This window comes from Equus caballus, chromosome 16 (genome assembly GCF_041296265.1).
Source record: "Equus caballus isolate H_3958 breed thoroughbred chromosome 16, TB-T2T, whole genome shotgun sequence".
Lineage (NCBI taxonomy): Eukaryota > Metazoa > Chordata > Mammalia > Perissodactyla > Equidae > Equus > Equus caballus.
The window spans coordinates 12,674,814-12,697,236 of NC_091699.1; the positions used below are offsets into that span (position 1 = coordinate 12,674,814).

At 40.0% G+C, this 22,423-nt stretch overlaps 1 protein-coding gene and 1 long non-coding RNA gene across 6 annotated transcripts in view; both read left to right on the forward strand.

Moving 5' to 3' along the window:
* LOC106781778 (uncharacterized) overlaps nucleotides 1-2,679 on the forward strand; it is a 42,430-nt gene extending 39,751 nt beyond the window's left edge. For both annotated transcript variants that reach the window (XR_011426764.1, XR_011426765.1), the window contains exon 4: nucleotides 1,413-2,679. This is a non-coding gene — a long non-coding RNA (uncharacterized lncRNA). The remainder of the gene's footprint in view (nucleotides 1-1,412) is intronic.
* Nucleotides 2,680-10,689: 8,010 nt separating this feature from the next.
* On the forward strand, nucleotides 10,690-21,809 carry CNBP (CCHC-type zinc finger nucleic acid binding protein). Of its 4 annotated transcripts, none has more exons than XM_003363053.5 (5): nucleotides 10,690-11,513; nucleotides 19,388-19,525; nucleotides 19,623-19,715; nucleotides 19,890-20,088; nucleotides 20,809-21,809. In XM_003363053.5, the coding sequence occupies exons 2-5, from the start codon at nucleotides 19,402-19,404 to the stop codon at nucleotides 20,924-20,926; spliced, it is 534 nt and encodes a 177-aa protein (XP_003363101.1). In that variant the 5' UTR covers nucleotides 10,690-11,513; nucleotides 19,388-19,401; the 3' UTR covers nucleotides 20,927-21,809. The 4 variants fall into 4 exon arrangements, with proteins under 4 accessions (XP_003363101.1, XP_070093263.1, XP_003363100.1 ...); XM_070237162.1 differs by having other exon boundaries at nucleotides 10,741-11,513; nucleotides 19,623-19,713; nucleotides 19,885-20,088; XM_003363052.5 differs by having other exon boundaries at nucleotides 10,741-11,513; nucleotides 19,388-19,504.
* The last annotated feature ends 614 nt before the right edge of the window (nucleotides 21,810-22,423 follow it).

Here is a 22,423-nt window from a genome sequence, read left to right on the forward strand (position 1 = left end):
TTAGGGTTCACTCTTGGCATTGTACATTCAGTGGATTTGGAGAAATTTATAATGACATGTATCCACCACTATGGTATCCTACAGAGTAGTTTCACTCCCCTAAAAATCCTCTGTGCAATTTTTCAAATAAGTTGCCAACAGTTGAACACTGGGAGATTTGTCATAAAAAACAAGAATTTCAACTGTTGAAAAATGAGACATCTGGCAACCCTAATCCCATATTCTCCATGGGCAACAACTAGCTGGAGCTAAACAGGGGCTGCTCCCTTTGAGCAGGCGGGCTTGCATGCCAGGGTTTGTTTCATTTTCATTCTACCTGTCCCCTAGTTATCTTAGTTGGCTCCTTTCATCCAGGTAGGTGGTATTTGAAACAGGAAGATTAGGGAGTAGAGAGAGAAAGCAGCCAAAGACCAACCCTTCAGGACACCAACGATTAAAGATGAAGAGGTGAAGGCAGGCAGTGGTAGGTCTGTGTTTGATGATCCTTCCACCTCTGGGCCCTTTTCCCGTTTCCCTAATGCTTAGCTTAGCTTCTTGCCTTGTTGCTTCATCAAGAATCTAATCATAGTTGATCCTGGAAGGGTTTATAAAGAATCTAATCGTAGTTGATCTTGCACTTGGAATTCCTTTCCACAATTCTTTTATTCCTTTTTCCCACAAGAAGGTCATTAGAAATCAGAAATTAGGGGGCCGGTCCAGTGGCAGAGTTCACACGTTCTGCTTTGGCGGCCTAGGGTTCACCAGTTCGGATCCCGGGTGCAGACATGGCACTGCTTGGCAAAGCCATGCTGTGGCAGATGTCCCACATATAAAGTGGAGGAAGATGGGCATGGATGTTAGCTCAGGGCCAGTCTTCCTCAGCAAAAAAAGAGGAGGACTGACAGCAGATGTTAGCTCAGGGCTGATCTTCCTCAAAAAAAAAAAAAAAATCAGAAATTAACAGTAGCTTTATTCTTCCCATTTATTCTGGTAAAACTCTCAGACTGGATAGTAAGAGTGAATGACATAGCAAGTCTTGAGGTATTTTGCCAAAATGATTAACTGGCCAAAAATGTTGGAGAACCACTGCTTTGTCACATAGAGTAAAAATGACCTGGAATAATTACTCTTTGTAAGGTCATGTGGGTTGTTTTATGACATTCTAATAATAGCTAACATATGGATAGCATATTACAGTGTAAAAAGTGCTTCTCACATACATTTTCCTAAACTTATAACCCCCTGGTAAGGTAAGTATCAATTTTCCCTTTGTATGGTAGTTCCATTTAAAAACTGTTTGTATTAACATTGATTCTGGAGATTCTAGACTCTGTTTACTGCATCATTGCAAAAGCCAGCAGATTACTCAACAGTGTTCTTGCCATATTCAAGGGAGAAAGCAATCTCATGTTTTACTTCTTTTTTTTTTTTAGGAAGATCAGCCCTGAGCTAACATCTGCTGCCAATCCTCCTCTTTTTGCTGAGGAAGACTGGCCCTGAGCTAACATCCATGCTCATCTTCCTCTACTTTATATGTGGGACTCCTGCCACAGCATGGCTTGACAAGCCGTGCCATCTCCACACCCAGGATCTGAACCGGCGAACCCCAGGATGCCGAAGCGGAACGTGCAAACTTAACCGCTGCACCACCGGGCTGGCCCCTCATGTTTTACTTTTAAGAGCAATAGTGTATTTCTTGAGGATATTTTCTTCCACCATAGTTATCACACAAATTACTCTGACAGCTGACCCTCAAGGTGTGTCAGAGTCCAAAGGCAGATACCAAAATTGTATTAGGTAAGAGGCCCTGAAATGCTGCCCCCATGTACTTCCCTTCTCCTCTTCCACCATTAAATACTCCTCTGGATTTCATTGGCTTTCCCACGTTTGCTCCGCTTGCACGTCATCCACTCCATTTTTGCCGACTCTACCTACCACTGTGCACTATCCTTGTGATTGTTGTACTTCCTCTGCTCTTATTTACTTCATATTTATTTTTAAATTAATCACATTTTATTATTATTTTAAGAGGAAACTTTTGGAAGCAACCTAAGTGTTGACAAATGAATGGATAAAGAAAATGTGGTATACATATACAATGGAATATTATTCAGCCATAAAAAGAAGGAAATCTTGCCATTCACAACAACATGGATGGACCTTGAGGGCATTATGCTAAGTGAAATAAATCAGACTGAGAAAGACAAATACTGTATTATCTCATTTATGTGTAGAATTTAAAAAAAACAAAAACAAAAAATCGAACTCATGGATACTGAGAAGAACAGATTGATGGTTGCCAGAGGCAGGGCGTGGAGAGTGCGTGAAATGGGTGAAGGGAGTCAAAAGGTACAAATTTCCAGCTATAAAATGAATCAGTCCTGTGGATGTACTGTGCAGCCTGGTGACTATAGTTAACAATTCTATATTGTATATTTGAAAGTTGCTAAGAGAGTAGATCTCAAAAGTTCTCATCACAAGAAAGAAAATTTGTAACTGTGTGGTGATGGATGTTAACCAGATTTATTGTGGTGTTCATTTCACAATACATACAAATATCGAATCATTGTGTTGTATCTGAAACTAATGTTATATGTCAATTATATTTCTATTTTTTAAAATGTACAAAGTCTGTAAATTACTCTGAGATGGTTTAGCAATAAAATAAAATACGTATGTTAGTATGTACAAAAAAAGAAAGAGGAAACTTTACTACACAAGTGAGACAACAGTATAACTTGTATATTATATTATCATAAAATGATAACATTCTAGATGGCTACTTGACCTATGCTCTCCTCATTAAGAAAGGTTAAATACAGTGTAGCAGAGGAATTAAAGGCTGGTAAGCAGCAAATTGAGACTTTCTCCTTGAGACGGATTGAAGGATTGAAAGAGATTTGAAATGAGACTTTATTACCATATGATGCAAATTTAGTCGATGCTCTGCCATGTACCACCTAAAGCATTCCATGAATCTCACCCTGTGAAAAATACTAGGTTAGCACCTCCTAGTTAAATGCCTCCTAGATCTTACCTGGAGAGGTTTGCTTGAATCTATAAGGTTTCTGTAAGGACTAAATAAGATAAAGGTGACAATACTCTGGATATTGTGGCATATAATAATCTCACAATAAATTAGGGGGCCAGCCCGGTGGCACAGCAGTTAAGTTTGCACATTCTGCTCCGGTGGCCCATGGTCTACTGGTTCGAATCCCGGGTGCGGACATGGCACTGCTCAGCAAGCCATGCTGTGGCAGGCGTCCCACATATAAAAGTAGAGGAAGATGGGCATGGATGTGTGCTCAGGGCCAGTCTTCCTCAGCAAAAAGAGGAGGATTTGGCAGCAGATGTTAGCTCAGGGCTAATCTTCCTCAAAAAAAGAAAAAAATATGCAGGTTTTCTCAGTAAGACTAATAGCTGAATTCTCATCAATGCCAGTATTGTGGTTGTGATATTTGGGCCGGCCCGGTGGCACAGCAGTTAAGTGTGCACGTTCCGCTTCTCAGTGGCCCAGGGTTCGCAGGTTTGGATCCCGGGTGTGGACATGGCACTGCTTGGCACACCATGCTGTGGTAGGCGTCCCACATATAAAGTAGAGGAAGATGGGCACGGATGTTAGCTCAGGTCCAGGCTTCCTCAGCAAAAAGAGGAGGATTGGCAGTAGTTAGCTCAGGGCTAATCTTCCTCGGAAGAAAAAATATATATATATAATATATAATATATAATATAATAATCTCACAATAAATAAATGCTGGTTGAAATTTGATGTGCAAACTATAAAGTGCTATGTAAATGAGATTATTATTATTCCAGCATACATTGGTTGATAAAATCATAGTTCCTGATGGAATGGGACAGGTTAACCTGAAGAGAGAGAGAAGTGGGCCCTGACAGACTCAGGAAAACCCTAGGAAACTAGATGTGTGTTTGAAGTGTCCAAAAGGAGGAAAAGAGGAACCATAGAAAATATCAAATTAACCACCCACTTTAGTTTGGTCTTGAGCTGTCTTTTGACTTATGTGGCACAAAACGTGAACTTTATTTTGGATAAATATTCGGCACTGGTAATTTCCAGAGTTAGTTTTAGGCCCCTGAGACCTTTTATTGCATGAAATAGGGAAGCCACCATCTAAATAAAGGGGAAAAATTACTTCTAATCATTCTTCAGATGCAATAGCAAAACGATGATTGCCTATTCACGAGTCCAAAATACCTCCTTTATATGTAATAAATCAGTGTAGAAAAGGAATTTCATGACTTAGAAGTATCAGGCCCACAAAAACTGATCTTAGTAGTATTTTACCTTACTAAAACACTTTGGAATTTGCAAAGCATTTTCGTATATTATACTTATTTAATCCTCACCACAGTCCTTTGAAAATATCCAAAGCCTCTTTTCTTTAACATTTATCTGTATAGCATAGGTATAAATTTCATGGTCCTAGAAATCCTAGTACTTTATGTTTTTGCCGTGGTTTAAGGGGAAATTACAAGAAACTTTATATATCAGTTTCTCCATTGGCCATCTGGGGAATTGGAATGTTCATATAAATAAACTAGTCAAGATAATTTTGGTCACTGGATGTTTTATAAGGTAATTTATTGAAGTGAGAGCTGAATTTGGAATTGTTAACTCAGCTATGCAAACTGTTTCACTGCAAGCACCACACCCCAGCCCGAACTCTCAGTGCAGATGAGAAAGACAAGTCACTGAGCTCAGGACAGTACTGGCCGTGCCAGCTCGTACAATCCACAGCTTTATGGCCAAGACTGCAGAAGAGTGGCTTCCGCTTCCGTCAAGGGAGAAAGAACAAGTAGCAGATGGGAAAGTGAGCAAAGAAAAAGCTTCACTATTACCTGAAATTGCATTGGCTTTGGCTTGTCCAAAAGCTATTTCCCTTTTCAAAGTCACTTTGTGCGCATTGACCATACCAGAATAATCAGCATTCTCTGTGGCTGGCTGAATGGTGAGTCAGGATTCTAAATTCTGGCTGCAGTGCTGGGGAAAATGGAAACACCAGTGCAGGAGTACATCATGATGTCAGCAGTTTCTGAGGGCTGGTCAAAATGCTGAAACATATGGTTTTGTGATACAATAAGTGCATCTGAATGCCCCCCAAAAATGAGGCAAAGGTTTGCTAAAAGCAAATCTAAGGACTCATGGCATTTGCCCTCAAGTAGTTAGAAGTTGTGACATGCTCTGCCTGGCATCCAACATGCTACCAGTAAAGCATTTGTTGGCATTTCTCAAATACAAAGGAAATGCTACAAAGCATGAAGGGTGCAGCCGTCTCCCCAAACCCAGTGTGGGCAGCCCTGAATGACATTCCCTGAATGAAACTCCTCTGTCCCTTCATCAATGATTCAAATCCAAGTTTCAGAAATTCTTTATCAATTCCTAAACTTTACATGATGTTGAGAAACAATGATCACCAAAATGTCAACACAATCTTGTATAACTCACAAAAGATTGGTATTTAGAACCTATAAAGAACTCTTTGAATTCAGTAAGAAAAAGGAAAACAACAAAATAGAAAAAATGAGCAAAATTGGGCCCTTCTCAAAAGAGGAAACATTCTTGAATAGCCTACAAATACATATACGAAGAGATGTTCAACCTCACTGGTAATGTGGGAAATGCTAATTGAAAAAACGAGATACTGAATGAACATTTATGTTCACATAAAAATCTATACGTGAATGTTCACGGCAGCTTTATTTGTACTAGTCAACAACTGGAAACAGCACAGGGGGCCTTCCATGGATGCTGGTTAATCTGTGGTCCATCCGCACCATGGAATGCTACCCAGCAATAAGGAACAAGCTATTGATACATGCAACAACTTGAATGACTCTCCAGGGAATTATGCTGAGTGAAAAAAGCCAATCCCCAAAAGTTACATACTGCAAAATTCCATTTATATAACCTTTTTGAAAGGACAACATTTTGGAAATGGAGAGCAGGGATTAGGCAGGAGGGAGAAAGCAGGAGGAAAGCAGGTGTGGCTATAAAAGGGCAACAGGTGTGAATCTTGTGGTGCTGAAGCTGCTTTTTGCCTTGAGTGTACAGGTGGATACAGAGACCTATACATAAGATACAATTGTATAGAACTAAACAAAACACATACACAGAGTACAAGTAAAATTGGGGAAATAGGAACAAAACCCGTGGGCTGTATCAATTTCAATATCTTGGTTGTGACATTGTACCATACTTTTGCAAGATGTTACCATTCGGGGAAATTGGGTAAAGGTACATGGGATCTCTCTGTATTCTTTCTTTCAACCACATGTGAATGTACAATTGTCTCAATAAAAAGAAAAAAACGAGACACCATGTTTCACCCATCAGATTGGCAAAAAATGAAATAATCTCACAGTATAAAATGTTGGTAAAGATTTGAGAAACAATGGCGCCCTCATCCATGCTGCTGGGAGTATAATTTGGTATGGCAACTTTTGAGGGTAATACGGCAGGCAACAAGTGAAATATAAAATACACACCATTCATTGGCCAACCATTTTCCTTCTGGGTTTGTATACCCTACAGAAACTCTCCCACATGTGCCTGAAGAGACCTGTATAAAAGGGTGCTTATTACAATATTGTTTGTAATAGCAAAAGAGTGGAAGCAACATAAATATCCTACAATAGGGTAATGGATAAATATATTTATAGTACACAAAAGTAAAAAATAATGAACTAGATAAGATTATATATAATTATATTATATACGTATCAGAAACAATATCGAATTTAAAAAGCAAGATGCAGGGGCCGGCCTGCTGGCACAGAAGTTAAGTTCACTGGTTTGGATCCCGGGTGTGGACGTGGCACGGCTTGGCAAACCATGCTGCAGCAGGTGTCCCACATATAAAGTAGAAGAAGATGGGCACAGACTGGCTCAGGGCGAGTCTTCCTCAGCAAAAAGAGGAGGATTGGCAGCAGATGTTAGCTCAGGACTAATCTTCCTCTAAATAAATAAATAAAAACAAATAAAAAGCAAGATACAGACTGATATTTATCCAGCAAATATTTGAGTGCCACCATGCATAAGGAGTTGTTCTAGGACCTGGAAGTACAGCAGAAAACAGAGAAAGTCCTTGCCTGTGGAGATTATGTTCTTGTTAGGGAACATAAACAAATAAGCAAATAGGTATGATACATTTACGTAAAATTTTTAATTGTTCATGTATGGTTTGAGATTATGCATATGTAGGTATATGTGTATATATAGTAATTTTATAATATATATGTATGCATTATAAAAAATAGACCAGAAGGATATACACCATTTCTATGATACTGGGAGGATGAGAAAGAAGCAGGACTTGGGTGAGGAGGTCAAAGGGAACATTGGCTGTGTCTGCGATATTTTAATTGCTTGGAAGCCATTCTTTTGCCACGTAGAAATTCAAATGTTCTCTTTTGTAGTTATAATTCATAACTGAAAGACATTTTCCTAGTATAAAAATTTCGAGTCTATAGTTAATGTTACTTAAATTGAAGTCTGAGAATGTTTCTTAAGATTGAGAAATTGATTATTGATTCATCCTTGCCAAACTCATAAGTAATTTATAAACTAGAATGGCCATTTGTGTTAATTTCCAAAGAAAAAGGCTGAAGATACATGCAACAAATGCACAGTATTAGATTTGGGCTCTCTTTTTCTTATCACCAATTAATTGGATCAATCAGGTCACAAGCACCTTCTGAGGTATGGGTGGCACCCTGGTTTAGTTTGTGTTAAAAACATCAGTTGTTTTTGGGACTTGTAGGAACTCTGTGCAACTCTATAGGTCTTCTTTACTCATTTAAAATGAGGGGATTAGATGAAATACTCTGAGATTAGACTAAATATTCTTCTAGATTTTAGACTCTAAATCACCCAATTACATAGTAGTTCTTTTTCAACTTTAACAATCAATTACATTATTTTTGTAGATTAGGGGAGCTACATGATCAAGTTTTACACTTTATAATGCTCTCTCAAAGAACAATTTAAGACATCTTGTAAAATACTATTTGGAAACAATTTACACACACCATTATTTTGCTATACACTACCTATTTCAAAGTTTAATGTAGATGCTTGATTCAAAATTACTTTTCTTTTTTAAATGAATGCATGTACTTCTCTTTTAAGGAAAAAAAGAATGAGTGGTTTTACTTTGAAACTTTCAAAACTATTTGCAAATAAAGTTTCTCTTACCAGTTAGTTTGCGGAAGTATAGACAGTTTCAATTTGAGGTCACAGAGGAGGAAGAATGGAATGCTCACTAAATTATTAGTCAGTGTTTCATATTTTCCTTATCACGAATTAGCATTCCTTTCACTTTAATGGGCCAATAGGAAATTGTAGGATTGGGTTTCAATAACTACTGGGAGGCAGGAAGCCTTGTGTTTAAGCACCTGGGCTGCCTAAGCATCTGGACCCGATTTCTTGTTGTGATAATAAACCTATAGGGGTTTTGTGAAAAGCACTCAATAAATAACAATAATGATAATAATGGATAACACTTTAGTAGTAATTACTCTATGCCAGGCATTGTTAAAAGAATTTTATATATATTAACTAATAGCTATTATCGGTATAACTGATGCCTATTTCAGGATTTAACTTAGTAAACCATGTTTCTGCTTCAGAAGAGGAGGGGAGAGTGGAAGCAATTGATTCTCCTTTAGTTGTATACTTTCTAAGTAAAGTCATAGACTATCTCCCTGCTGGCAGAGAAAACAACACACGGAAGGGTTTAGACAGATATATGCGATATCCTCTCCATTTAACAGCAGAAGTTAAGGCATGTACTATGCAGTTGGGCATTTTAGGGGAAATTAAGAGTTGGCAGGTATTGCTCAACTGGTACTCATTTTAAAGAATTCTGAATCATGCTGAATCACAGCATTTTACCTGGTCTTCTCTCAGGACACTTAATACTTTCTTACGGCCCTTTTCGTCCTGCAAGATCTTCAAGGACAAGGTCTACGTCTTAACTAGTCACCTTTGTAACTCCTGCAATGCTGAGCACAACACCTCGGTAAGACTGAACACTAGACAGAAGGTGGGGGAGAAAACGCTTTTCTAGGGGAGGGAAATGTAATAGGAGCCTCTTTCTTCAAATATGGCTGGCAGTTTATCTTTCGAGTGGGTTGGCTTTTTCCTTTATCTTCAAACATCTCTAATGAAACAGGTGTACCCAAGGGGATATCCAGACAACACAAGCTACTGTAGTTATATTCCAGTATAGACTTTCTCTGGAGACAGTCATAATGCCTCATGATCAGTCTGGTTCTATTAATAATTGTCATTACAGAAAGCTGGATGCCAGGTAGAGAGGAGCCATTAGCTGTCACTACTCCCAGAGCCAAGCAGCAAAGACTACATTGTTTCCATTCCTTCCACTTACGTCTTTTAAAACCTATAGAAAAACATTACGCCCTGTGTCTCTAATTCACACCCACTCTCTCTCTCTCTCTTTTTTAATATTAGGAACATTCTGTCCCTGGATCTATAATGAATAGCAAACATTTTGTGCAGCACTGTGGTTGGAATGGCAAATAAAAATCAAGTCAGGAAATATGAACTTATAATTTTAACCTGTCCTCCTAATATGGCGTGGATATACCAAGGGTGGACTTCCTACACAGCCTCTTACATTATACTGACTCACTGTTAGGGCTTAGGAAATCACTAAAGTGCCTGCGATTACCACACTACTGCTTACCTCAAGATATTATAAAAATTAATCAGTTAGGGAGGGGGAAGCCTATAAAGCTGCATAAGCTTCTTGGCAATAAAACTATAAATACAAAATACCATTTTACTATTGGTAACTCTGGTGTTAAAACTCAATACATAAACTGTTACGCAGTGCAATCTTATTGGAAATGGTGCCTTTTCATACTGAATTTAAAAATATGTTTACTTTAAAATTGTCTTGGTTGAAAAAAAGTTAAAGAAAAACTGGTCCTTGAAATAGTACATTCACTCTTTGATAACTGCTACCTTTTATTAAGCACTGTGTTGAGCACAATCTGCTAAATGCATTACAGTGATTAAGCACTACTGATGTGAACCCAAGTTGAACGCCTGATTCTCAGCACCTGCGCTCTTAAACCCTCCGCTATCCCACCTCCTCACAAACACGATTTCAAAAGTCGTACAGCCTTGGGACTCGGAGGATTCAACGAGAGCAAACTGGGAGCAAAACGATAGCTCGAGTCCACACAGCTACCAGCCGAACTAATGCTACAAACAGGGCCTGTGCGTTCCAGTTTTAACGTCTTAATAGATCTGTGCACTTAATTTCAGAATAGTCATTAAAGGAATGGAAAGTACATTCCTCGATACACCAGCCATGGGCTGCATGCTAACCTCAAAGAACATATTAAACTTAGTATGAGATTTTAGTAATTTCAGGGCCTTTTAGAACTGAAAAAACTGGAGACTTCCTTTTTTTTTTTCATATTTCCAATAAAAGTCGTTCCAAAATGGTACATAAAATTTTCAGAAATTTTAGTTCATATTGAACAATTTAAATTGGTTTCATCCTGACAGAGTATCTATGACCACGCAACCTTTTGGAGAAAACACCAAATTTAAACCAAGGGCCATGCCTGAATGCACGAGCTCAGGCCCGAGGGCTCTCCTGGCATTCCCTCAGCCCTCGGGTCGCTGGGACGTCACTCCAGCGCGCTCAACAGGTCACAAGGTGTGCTGTGAGGCGCAGTCTCAGCGCCATCCTGGCCCGTCCTCACGCCGCCCGGAGCCGGCCCCCGTCCCTCAGCCCGCGTTCCCGTTTTGAGGGCGGTCTCCCAGTCCCGGAGGTGAAAGCAGCAAGGCCTTCCGGGCTCTCCTCTAGCTCACACAAAACCCAAAACTAATGTCAGAGCCGGCGGCCTACGGCCACAGTCCCTGCCGCGACTCGGCGGCCACGACTTCTCCCCAAACCGGGACGTGGGTATCGGGCAATGGGGCCTGGCTCCGCGCGTCCGAGCCAAGGCCTACGGGCACATGCTGTCTTCGGAGCCCGAGAAGGCGGAGGAGTCTTCCCGGTCTCACGCTAACCACAGCCACTTCCCTGAGACCCGTCCCCTGGCACCCCTCCTCGCTCGGTGTCGGGAGAACCCTCCGGGGCCAGGACGCCCAAATTGCCCCCGGCCGCGCGGAGCCGGGAAGAAGCAAGAGACGCCGGAGCGCGCCCGGGAGCTGAGGCTACGAGCGGGAAAGGCCTCGCGCGGGGCACGACGGGACAGGCCGCGGCGCGCGGAAGAAGAGGCCCAGCCCACTCCGCTCCGCGCTCGGTCTGGGCGGCCCTCCGGCTCTGATTGGACGCCCGATCCCAGCGCGCTGATTGGCCGCGTGGGCGAGGCGGAGGAGAGCCGTGCGCAGCGGCGTGTGTGGGGCCGTGTGCAGACCCGCGTGTGGCGCAGGCAAGGACCCTGAAAATAAACAGCCGCTACCTTGTGAGCGGTCTTCCTCGGGCCTGCGACAGAGTCTCCGCCGCTGCGGGTCTGCTCAGACGCCGAAGGTGAGGACCCGGAGTAGGGGCCGGGGTGGAGGCTGGGGGAGCCGCGGCGCGGGACCTGGCCCGGGGCGGACGGAGAGGGTAGGGAGCGGTGAGGCGGCGATGGCGGCCGCACTTTGGCCTGCTTTGCTGCTGCGTCAGGCGGGAAACTCGGCTGCCACCGCCGCCTCGGGCCCGGGTTTCCGGCCCCCAGCAGTCGGGAGACCCTTCTGCCCTTCCTTTCATCGTGGGAAGCTGGGCCGCCGCGCGTCCGGGCCTCTCCCGGGGCCAAGGCCGCACCCCAGGCCGCAGCCTGACAGCAAATGAGGCCCGGGCCCGTGCGCCCTTGGGACTGAGGCCCTGAGACGCGAGGGTCGCGGAGTGCTGGACGGAGGGTCGATTTGGCGGGAACTTACTGGAAGGAGGCCGGGTGGTGGGGAAAGGCCCCTGGTGCGGATGCAGTGGGGGATGGGGTTGGGTCCTTCTACGGGCCATGTGCTGGGGTAGTGGGCCTGGCGGGCCATGTGCCAAGGGTTCTGGTGGGCTTAGAAAACGGTCCTTGAAGAAGCACTTGTGTTTAGGATGGTGGGACACACTGCTGCAAGGCCTGAGAGTCTTTGGAATTCATACTTTCATACTTGATAGCTTCCCGTTTCTTGAATTTTTATCGTCATTCAAGTGCTAAATTATTTGGCTCACACTGTAATTCGGAAAGAGGCAGATAGAGCCAGCTTTCCGTGAATCGACGCTATCTGAGTTGGAGGGGCGTTTTAAAAACTCAATTATCAGAAGAAAACATGAATTTGTCAAACTTCCAAAATCATAGCAGCAGCAGTAGCCTTTGCATCATTTCTGGGGTTAATTAAACGAATGCAATTTAATCTAAAAAACGAGACAGGAAAGTCGATTCGCCAGCCTCCATCTAGATTTCCCAAACGTGAAAACCTATTTTAGAACGGTATAATCGCCCATATTTGGATTTGGGTGTTGATTTTATTATGGATAAGGATTATGCTTGTTGCCACATGTTAGCCGCATGGCGTCAGCCACAGGGCACTTCCCAAAGAAGTGACTACCTCTGGTCTTGGGGGGGGTCTTAGAAAAGGAAAACATTGCTTAGTAATCACCTGTGATTTCAGATAGTGTGTTTCACGCTTTGTTCTGAAGGGTCCGCAGAAAGGGTAAATAAAGAAGCCGAGACCAGTTTTTTGTTTGTTTTAAGGTAAAGGGAGACTCATTTATAGCCTCATCTTGCCCCCGAATTACAAGTTTTTAAAAATAAGTTTTCCTCTTTTATTGTTTGACCCAATTTTGGAGAGAAAACAGAACCAATTAACTTGTGCGTGAATGCCTTAACCTTAAGTTAATTAAATTAGCAACTTTGTTACGCTTGTTCAGGCACGCTTAAGTAAGGTTTTGAGACTTTTAAAAAGATGTGAGTGTCAAAGTTCCTACCTCTTAGGCCTTTTCTCTCCCCCCCAAAGCAGTTATTTTCAAGTGCTTCAAAAAAATTGCTCTCATCGTGGCTTAAACACCTACAAAGTGCCACGTACTTAGGTACATACTGTTTTTAGCTTGTTGAGCCTGATTCTTGTCTACAGGGTGCTCTCTGTACTGAAATCTAAAAGGAATAATTTATTAGATTCCCAAGGGCTGTATTGAATAATTTTTTTTCCAAATTGGAACTCTTGGTGACAGTTTTTCTAAAAAAGCTAGCAGTATACATTTGTGTACTTATCTATATATGTCACATTGGGAAACTTGGGTAAGTTTTTCTTAGCAACCAGAGGTCCACGTTCGTTTTCATATTAATAACAAGAGAGGTAATGTATTTCAAACAAATGTGCAGTCTGTAAAATAATTTTGAGTCAAATCAGTGGAAGACCAAAGGGTATTTATGACACTGGCATTTGAACATCTGGAACAGGCAGTCATATCTTTTTTTAAGGCATTATAAATGGGTTTTGTAATATGGTTTTTTGACTGGATCCTTTTTACCTTTCTTTTAAAATTTAATATGTGGTATGTACATGGGAAGGTACCCAATTGGTGCTCAAAAGCAATGGAACTGCAATTTGACTTATTGGAATGGTTGGTCTGTTGGCTACATACTTAACCACAAGAGGGATTTTGGTTTTGTTCGCTGTAGGAGTGAGAGGGTTTTTTAAAAAAAGATTTTGGCTTCTTTCCTCTTCCTAGCCTCCTGACAGTAAGTGGAGAGCCAGAAGACTGATGCCAAGGCATCCTGGCTGGCTGTGTGGAGAACCCTCTTTCCGTACTGTCGCACTTAATAGAACTCCTGTTCTGGCAGTGGCAAATGTTGCTGCAGTAAGGGCATGCTATTGAGGGATTCCAGTGAAGTATGCACCATTTTGATGTTGCAAAAAACTGGTGGGATAATAAAATGAAAGCTTGTGACGACCGACTTTAATTTATAAGTAGATGGATTCTGTTAGGAGAGGGTAGTACCGTGATCACCTGGAGTGGCTTATAATTAGAAATGAGGGTATTAACTAGTGACGTCAGGTGGCCAGTCTGGGTCTGTGGTGACACTCCTAAGTTCTGCCTCAAAGAAGGTTAAGAAAATCTATCTTGGCTTAAAATTCGGGAAAGCTATGAGATGGTATACTGTGAATAAATTCTTTTATGGCTGTGGTTTTTTAGAAAGTTATCAATTGTAATTTTATTTTTATTAAAGAGAATTATAGAACAAACGCTTTTTGCATTCAAATTAACGTGTGCTTTATATAATTATTTGCTATCTAGTGACAATGCCCTGTGTAAATTTTTGAAGTAAGCGGTGAATTGGTATACTCTTCTGATAATAGCATTTTCACTCGCTGTATCACTTAACCCTAACAAAAGCCTCTCTACAGAGGACTTAGAGCCAGACTGTTGAAATTTTCACTCTGGAACTTTCTAGCTATATGGCTTTGAGTAAGTCACTTGGTCTCAGATCTTCAGTTTCCATATCAGTAAAATGGAAACAAGAATACATAACCTGCAAGGTTGTAAGGAGTATAGATCATATGTTGTTTAACCCTTGGCTCATAGTAGATATTTAGTTGTTAATTAAAACCCTTCAGGGGTCAGGGGAGGCAGAAATGGATGTAAGTAACCAATGTCATGCAGTAAATGCAGGAACCGGGATAAGAATCCAGAATTGCTCCCAGTATTGTACTCTCTTTTTCACTGTTCTGGCCACAATGCAGGTAATGCACAATGTAACTTGCTTCCTTCCGGTCTATCTATAGTTTATTTTTATTACAACAGTCTGAAGTGTTTCAGTACTGTTGGAACACTAAACCCACTTATTAGAGCTTAACAGTGAGTGCATTGGGAGGGGGGCAAAAGCTCCACAGTGGTCTAAAGGCAAGTAGGTCAACAACGCAGATGAGTCAGGAATAACCCTCAGCTTGGGGAAAATAGCTAGGGATACAGCAAATGTGATTATATACAGCTGTGTTAGGAAAAAACCATATAGAACAATAAAGCTAGATTCCCATCATACTTTGTCATCCCCCACCCCCAACTTGCTGTTGCTGTTTATTTTAAATGTAATATTTATAGAGTTATGGTCTTTTATTCATTGGCACTCTTATTGTTAGTTTTGACCATGTACTGTTTAGATTTAAGTAGTTTACTGGCTTTATTCTTGGTATCAAAAATGTGATACAATTACTGACATTATTGAAGACAAATTAATATAGCCATTTGAGTTTTGGTACCAATTCCAGGATTTGAGTGGTAAAGCCTACATGAGTGCAAAATCTGTTAATAGTCAGGCCTCTTAGCTTAGCATACATGGCCCTTCACAGTGAACCTTCCGTCTTTTTAAGACTGCCGTACTCCTGCTGCCTGGCATGCCTTGTGCTGCTACTGCATCTGTGAATGTGGTTTGTGTCATGAAAATTCAATACCGAAAAATTGAAATGGAAACAGATACCTGATCTCTGTTGAAAATGTGAAGTAATTTGAAATTCACCCATTTTTCTTTTCTTACCCCTTCTCCACTCCATTTATGAAACAGACTTTATGAGCTAGGCAACTTGAGTATAAGCAGACTTAGCCCCACTCTAAGCCTGCTCTCTAGACAGGGGAATGGTTTCTAACCTACCTGTAAGCAATCTAACTTAATTAGGGGAAGAGTAGAAAGGAAAGAATAACTATGTAAGCAAAAGAGATAAACCCTTGGAGTTTTTTAAATTGAGCATCAGGCACCTGGTAACAATTCTCACCACAGACCAGTTTTATTGTCTTCCTTTTCCAGATAAGGACAGGAGAGGGGTCAAGTGGTTGGTTAAGTGGTTAACCCAACCTTAGCTATGGTCGCCAAGTCTTTTTACTGTGTGAGGATGCATAAGTGTAGATGCAGCAGTGATTTTTAGCAGCAAAAGGAAGAAAATATATGCTCTCCTACTGCCTGGCAACAGCGAGAACACAGTATTTTGTCTTTTATCTTGAATTAGTATATAAGTTTTGTATCATTCCATAAAATATTACAGAGATCTAGTTGATTGTGAATTCTTGGAGTAGGAGGAAGAGCCTGGTTGCCAAGTTAGAGTCCTGTCTTGGTTGCTGACTTTTAGTGTGACTTTTCCAGTTACATGTGGGAATTTTATTAGATAATCTGAAATAAATACTAATTTACAGTGATTGTAGTCAATCCTTAATGAGTACATAATTGAAAATACATTGTTGCTTTAAATTAATTGGTGTAGTAACTCTTGTGATAGCAAGAATGTTTTGTTGTCAGTACTTGATTAGATTGAATTGGATCTATACAAGAAACGCAATTCAGTTCATTCAGCAAATGACTCTTAGCACTCCCTCTGCCAAAAAAGGGGCAGTTAAAATACTGAGTTACATAACTGCTGCTAAATGCTTAATTATATGGGGTGTTGTGATGATTCAAAGGTGAATAACTTGGTCTCTGCCCTCAAGGAATATGCTAAAACGCACTATGGTAGTGCCGTCAGACATATTAACAAAGTGCCCTGGGTCTATTATTTAACAGGAAGGAGAGTTCCAGGCTGGGAGATGTGGTCAGATTCTTTTATAGAGTTGGCATTTGAGTTGGCTCTTGAAGGTTGAAAGAGGTTGTGACAGGTGGAGAGGGTGGAGGCAGGACAGTACAGCAAAATTCCAGCCAAGAGCAGTCATAGGCAGTGAGACTCACAGAGCCATAGTTCTCAGCTCTGCCTTACCTAACTGCCTTTAGTTTTCCTAAGGAATAACATGAAATCCTCTAAAGAGAATACATTTGTATATGAATATTAGAATGGGGCCCTGCCTCCTAGGATAAGTAGCATGCCTCTAAAACATAGTGGAAATCAGTTGGTTTAATGTTACTAAAGAGCAAATCTATCACAAGGGACTCAGTGAAAATGTAGACTTGGCCAAAGAGGGAGAAGGCAGATTGCATACGCATTACCTAAGCCCACTGTGAAGACATCTTTAAAAACATGTGACCTATTAATGATGAGTCTTTCGGATGTTAATAAAATTAATGTTTCTTTTCCCTTTAAGATTGTGGGTTTTTTTTTTTTTAACAGTAATTTACTCTAGTAAAAAAAATTATGTGAGACTAAAATTTGTTGATGGTAAAACAAACATCTAAAACTAGTTACAGTGTATAAACTTTTGCTTTTGCCACTGAACTGTGCATATCTGTTTTACAGATTGGTTTAATTGCAGTCTAAATGGAGAGAGACTGCTTTCCTAAATAATTTGCAGTTCATATGGGAATGATTGCATTTTAACCAACTTTCAGTTAGGAATTAGGGTTGGACAAAGTAGAGCTTAATGTTTAATCTTAAAGTGTTATTTTAGCTAATCGTTGTCTTTCCAGGAATACTTTTCCTGTCATTTCTTTTTCCTCTATTCACTTTGGATCTGGGTCCCATGAATAAAAGTAAGACAAAATGGGGAAAGAAATAGTTCATGAAAAATCTACACATAGGTTAATCAGTTCTTGAGTAGCTAAATTGTTTGAACTAGTATTTCTATGCTGAAAGTAAACCTAAAATTTTAAATGCTGGCTTCATTCTGCTGATAAACATTTGATGATTGATTATAACATATTTCCTTTGCACTTTACTATTATGAAATAAACAAGGTCCTTTAAAGCAGCAGTCCAGAGGGGAGATTGCCCAGAACTATTATTTCTTTAGCTTTAGAAATACATATTGAATATTGGATTGTCGTATTTTCTAAAAGATAAGTATCTTGTTTAAATATTAAATTATAAAATTTTAGGATTTGTCAGATTGCCTGGATTACCTTGTAAAAAGCAAGTGCTCTTTTCTGTACAAAGAACTCATCGAGAGCCATAGTGAGATATGCTCAAATTGGTCTGACTGTAAACTAGAGGAAGATGCAGATTGTATTTGTTTATCCTGACTGTTTTCTCTGGTGGAAACCAGCATTTCGTGTGATTGAGAATGCTAACACCAGTGTAAGAAAGCAAATGTAATCTCACATTTTACAGAAATGCATTTTTAATCCTCAATGGCTGATTTCTTCTGACTAGAAATGTGCATTATACTTCTGAAACCACTACAAGTGTCACAGGCTTCTCCCTCCCCACCCCCCGTTTTTTTTTTTTTTGGAATGTTTATATGGCAAGTGGCAAGGCAAGAGTTGGTAGAAAGATTCTTCTGAAAATTTATCCTGAATCTGATTGCAGAGAGTTGGAATAAGTAAGTATTGAGTTCTTTTTAGTCACTAGATGTCTCTTCAGCTTAAAGATGAACCAGTTACTGAGAGGAGGGAGGGAGGCCGTGCCATTTGAGTTTAGGTGCTGTGGTTGGTTTTCTAGTTCCACTAGCCAGTCTTACTCAATTGGAACAATATGTTTTGCCTAGGTCATGGTTCTTATGCTTGGCTTTGAGAAGGTATTTTTAAAACTTTGTGTACCATTGCTTAACAACTGGAATTCAGGGTAAAAATCTTTAGATATGGAAGTGTGGAAATTTAAAAGTTACCTTGTTTTTAGTAGCTAGTTTTTTTAAAGGCCACTTTACTAGGAGTTTGTCCTGCAACATTCCATTCCATTCTATTCCATTCCATTCTCTTCTATTCTAGGAAGAGCCCCTGTTTATTTTTAGATTGTTACATAAGTATAAAAGCCATTTGCTTTAGTGGGAACTTTGCTTTTATTTGGACACAATTTCCAATAAAGGAGTCTGTTATGAAATTCCAAGTGGCCTTGTTTTAAATGTAAAATTACAGAAAAATTGGAAAAGAGGAAAATAAAAGTAAATAAATGGTCCCGGTGCTTTAGATGCCATTAGCACTTGGGTAGTGTACCTCTTTGTCGCTTTTCTATTATTTTTAACACAGTGTATCTTCTGGAGACTAGTCAGAAAGCAAGTGCTACAGTATAACTAGGCACACTGTGTTAGATGCCAAGGTAACAGAAATTATTTTTCTTCACTTACCCTTCACTCTCAGAAACTATACTACAGTTTCATGGGTCTGGGTTATTCCAATTTTATGACTAGTAAATGATTTCCAGTTGTCCAAAATAAAGTTTACTGGCTTATGACCATGAAAGTGTGTTCATTAAGTTGGACTTGAAATGAGGTATTACTAATTATTTCTGATGGCTGTTCTGTAAATCCCATCACCCCATCAATAACTGAATTAATGTCTGTATTTTAAAGATCAAAAATTGTATGAAAATATGTTTTACAACGTTTTTCACTTTTAATATATTTCATAATAGGCATTATAATGCCTAAGTATATAGTTGTGATTATTTTCTCACCAGTATATAGACTGGCTCCCCCCTGCCCCCCGAATAACTATATCCAGAAATACACTGTAAGGGGAGGAGAATAGAGGCTAAAAGTAATTTTAAGTGGTTTAACGTTTTCATTTTTAATATTTTGAAGATCTGACTGCAGCCATGAGCAGCAATGAGTGCTTCAAGTGTGGACGATCTGGCCACTGGGCCCGGGAATGCCCTACTGGCGGAGGCCGTGGTCGTGGAATGAGAAGCCGTGGCAGAGGTGGTTTTACCTCGGATAGAGGTATTTTTGTCGAATAAAAAATTTTGAAGTACTTCAGTATTCGTTAGTATCAAGACTGGTCTAATTAGCAAAATTCTTTTGTTTCTGCCCAAAATAGGTTTCCAGTTTGTTTCCTCATCTCTTCCAGACATCTGTTATCGCTGTGGTGAGTCTGGTCATCTTGCCAAGGATTGTGATCTTCAGGAGGATGGTAAGTGTTTAACACTTCCTTTCATACCCTTCTAGAACTTGGAGAGGTGAGCATGTGCTACTGCACATAGCATTGGAAAAGATTTTCTGTCTTTGAGGTTTTGTATGGTTTAAAACAGCAACGTTTTGTAAAGGTTTTATAGTCTTGGTCTGCTTCTTTTCCTTATTGTTGAAGCCTGCTATAACTGCGGTAGAGGTGGCCACATTGCCAAGGACTGCAAGGAGCCGAAGAGAGAGCGAGAGCAATGCTGCTACAACTGTGGCAAACCAGGCCATCTGGCTCGTGACTGTGACCACGCGGATGAGCAGAAGTGCTATTCTTGTGGAGAATTTGGGCACATTCAAAAAGACTGCACCAAAGTGAAATGCTATAGGTAAGTTGTTAGAATGTTGCTGGCGGAAAGCTCATTGCAGAGATTCTTTGAGATGAATTAACTATACAAACGGAAGGACCTTGTAAATCAGTACATTCAGTGACATTTGGCTGTGACCAGGTGAGACACATTTTAGGCATACATAGCTAGCAAGCAGCCTGTCTATACATTAGTTAGTATTCTGCCGTGATAGCTTATGGCAGCTGGACAGCTTATACAACTTTAGAATTTTTATTGTTTTAAAAATGAAAATGTAATGTTACAATACTTTGGAGTTTTCTGAGACTTTGTAGACAACTGTATAATTCATATACAGAAATCTTTTGTCGTGTAACCAGAAATCTTTGCCTATCTGTGAATGTGACATAGAATAAAATGAATATATTCAAAGTGTGAAATTTAAGTTTTGATGTATACATACCTGTGAAATCTTAAGAATTAATTTGTATGAGGATATGACATCTTTGCTAGTGTTTCGGTTTGGTGTTTCTCTCTTACGGCGAGTATTTTAATTTTATGGTTTAGGCTGCACAATAGCTAGTTGAATTAGCTAATTCTTCTTTCCTGCTGTTATTTTAGGGGTTAATAAGACTTAATGTCTTGAAAACAAGAATGTATTGCTTCACTTGTCATTACTTTTTGTTCTGCACTGACTAGTGCTTTAGTACAGTTTTACATATTCTGAGCACCATTGTGAAAACTATTAATTTTTCTTTTTAGGTGTGGTGAAACCGGTCATGTAGCCATCAACTGCAGCAAGACAAGTGAAGTCAACTGTTACCGCTGTGGCGAGTCAGGGCACCTTGCACGGGAATGCACGATTGAGGCTACAGCTTAATTATTTTCCTTTGTCGCCCCTCCTTTTTCTGATTGATGGTTGTATTATTTTCTCTGAATCCTCTTCACTGGCCAAAGGTTGGCAGATAGAGGCTACTCCCAGGCCAGTGAGCTTTACTTGCCGTGTAAAAGGAGGAAAGGGGTGGAAAAATATCGACTTTCTGCATTTAACTACAAAAAAAAAAAGTTTATGTTTAGTTTGGTAGAGGTGTTATGTATAATGCTTTGTTAAAGAACCCCCTTTCCGTGCCACTGGTGAATAGGGATTGATGAATGGGAAGAGTTGAGTCAGACCAGTAAGCCCGTTCTGGGTTTCTTGAATATGTTCCCATGTAGGAGGTAAAACCAATTCTGGAAGTGTCTTTGAGCTTCCATAAATAACTTTAATTTTAGCTTAATGATGGCCTTGGATTGTCTGACCTCAGTAGCTATTAAATAACATCAAGTAACATCTGTATCAGGCCCTACATAGAACGTACAGTTGAGTGGGAGTAAACAAAATAAAAAGACAAATGTGCGTGTTAATGGCTATGTGAGAAAAATCGGGATAAAAGCCTAAACAGGAACAACTTCATCACAGCGTTGATGCTGGATATACAGATGGTGATGGCAAAGGTTTAGAACACATTTTTTCAAAGACTAAATCTAAAACCCAGAGTAAACATCTATGCTCAGAGTTAGCATAATTTGGAGCTATTCAGGAATTGCAGAGAAATGCATTTTCACAGAAATCAAGATGTTATTTTTGTATACTATATCACTTAGACAACTGTGTTTCATTTGCTGTAATCAGTTTTTAAAAGTCAGATGGAAAAAGCAACTGAAGTCCTAGAAAATAGAAATGTAATTTTAAACTATCCAATAAAGCTGGAGGAGGAAGGGGAGTTTGACTAAAGTTCTTTTTGTTTGTTTCAAATTTTCATTAATGTATATAGTGCAAAATGCCATATTAAAGAGGGGAATGTGGAGGACTGAAAGCCGACGGTTTGGACTTGTCTCTTTGTACTGACTCAGTCATGTCCTCAGTAATGAAAACAGCTGTTATAAGGAAGCATAGGCTTTAGATATTTTGGTGTCAGTTGTTTTGCAGTGATGGAGAAATTTAATTTTCTTTCTAATCCATTATAATGGTGCCCTCCTGTGTTCATTCTGCACAGTTTTAATACTATTGCTATGTTTTAACATTTCCTGGGCTTCACAAGGATCTGAAATGTTGGATTCCTTGTTTTTTTTCCTAGCATCAGGTCTGAAGTTGAGAAAGAAGTTAGAAATCATTTAGTTGAATAAACTCACTTTATAGATGAGTTACTAGAAGCTTAATCCAGAGCCTAGAACCTTAAACATCCTTCCTACCCTGTGCCCTCTGTACTTTTTTGTCTCCCCACTGGACTAAATACAGTTAGTGACATATGCTTTCCTGACTTAGTGTCCCCCCCACTGCTCTGTGATTTTTCACCTTGGATATATTGTGGATTTTTCATCGTAAATGTAGTCTGGT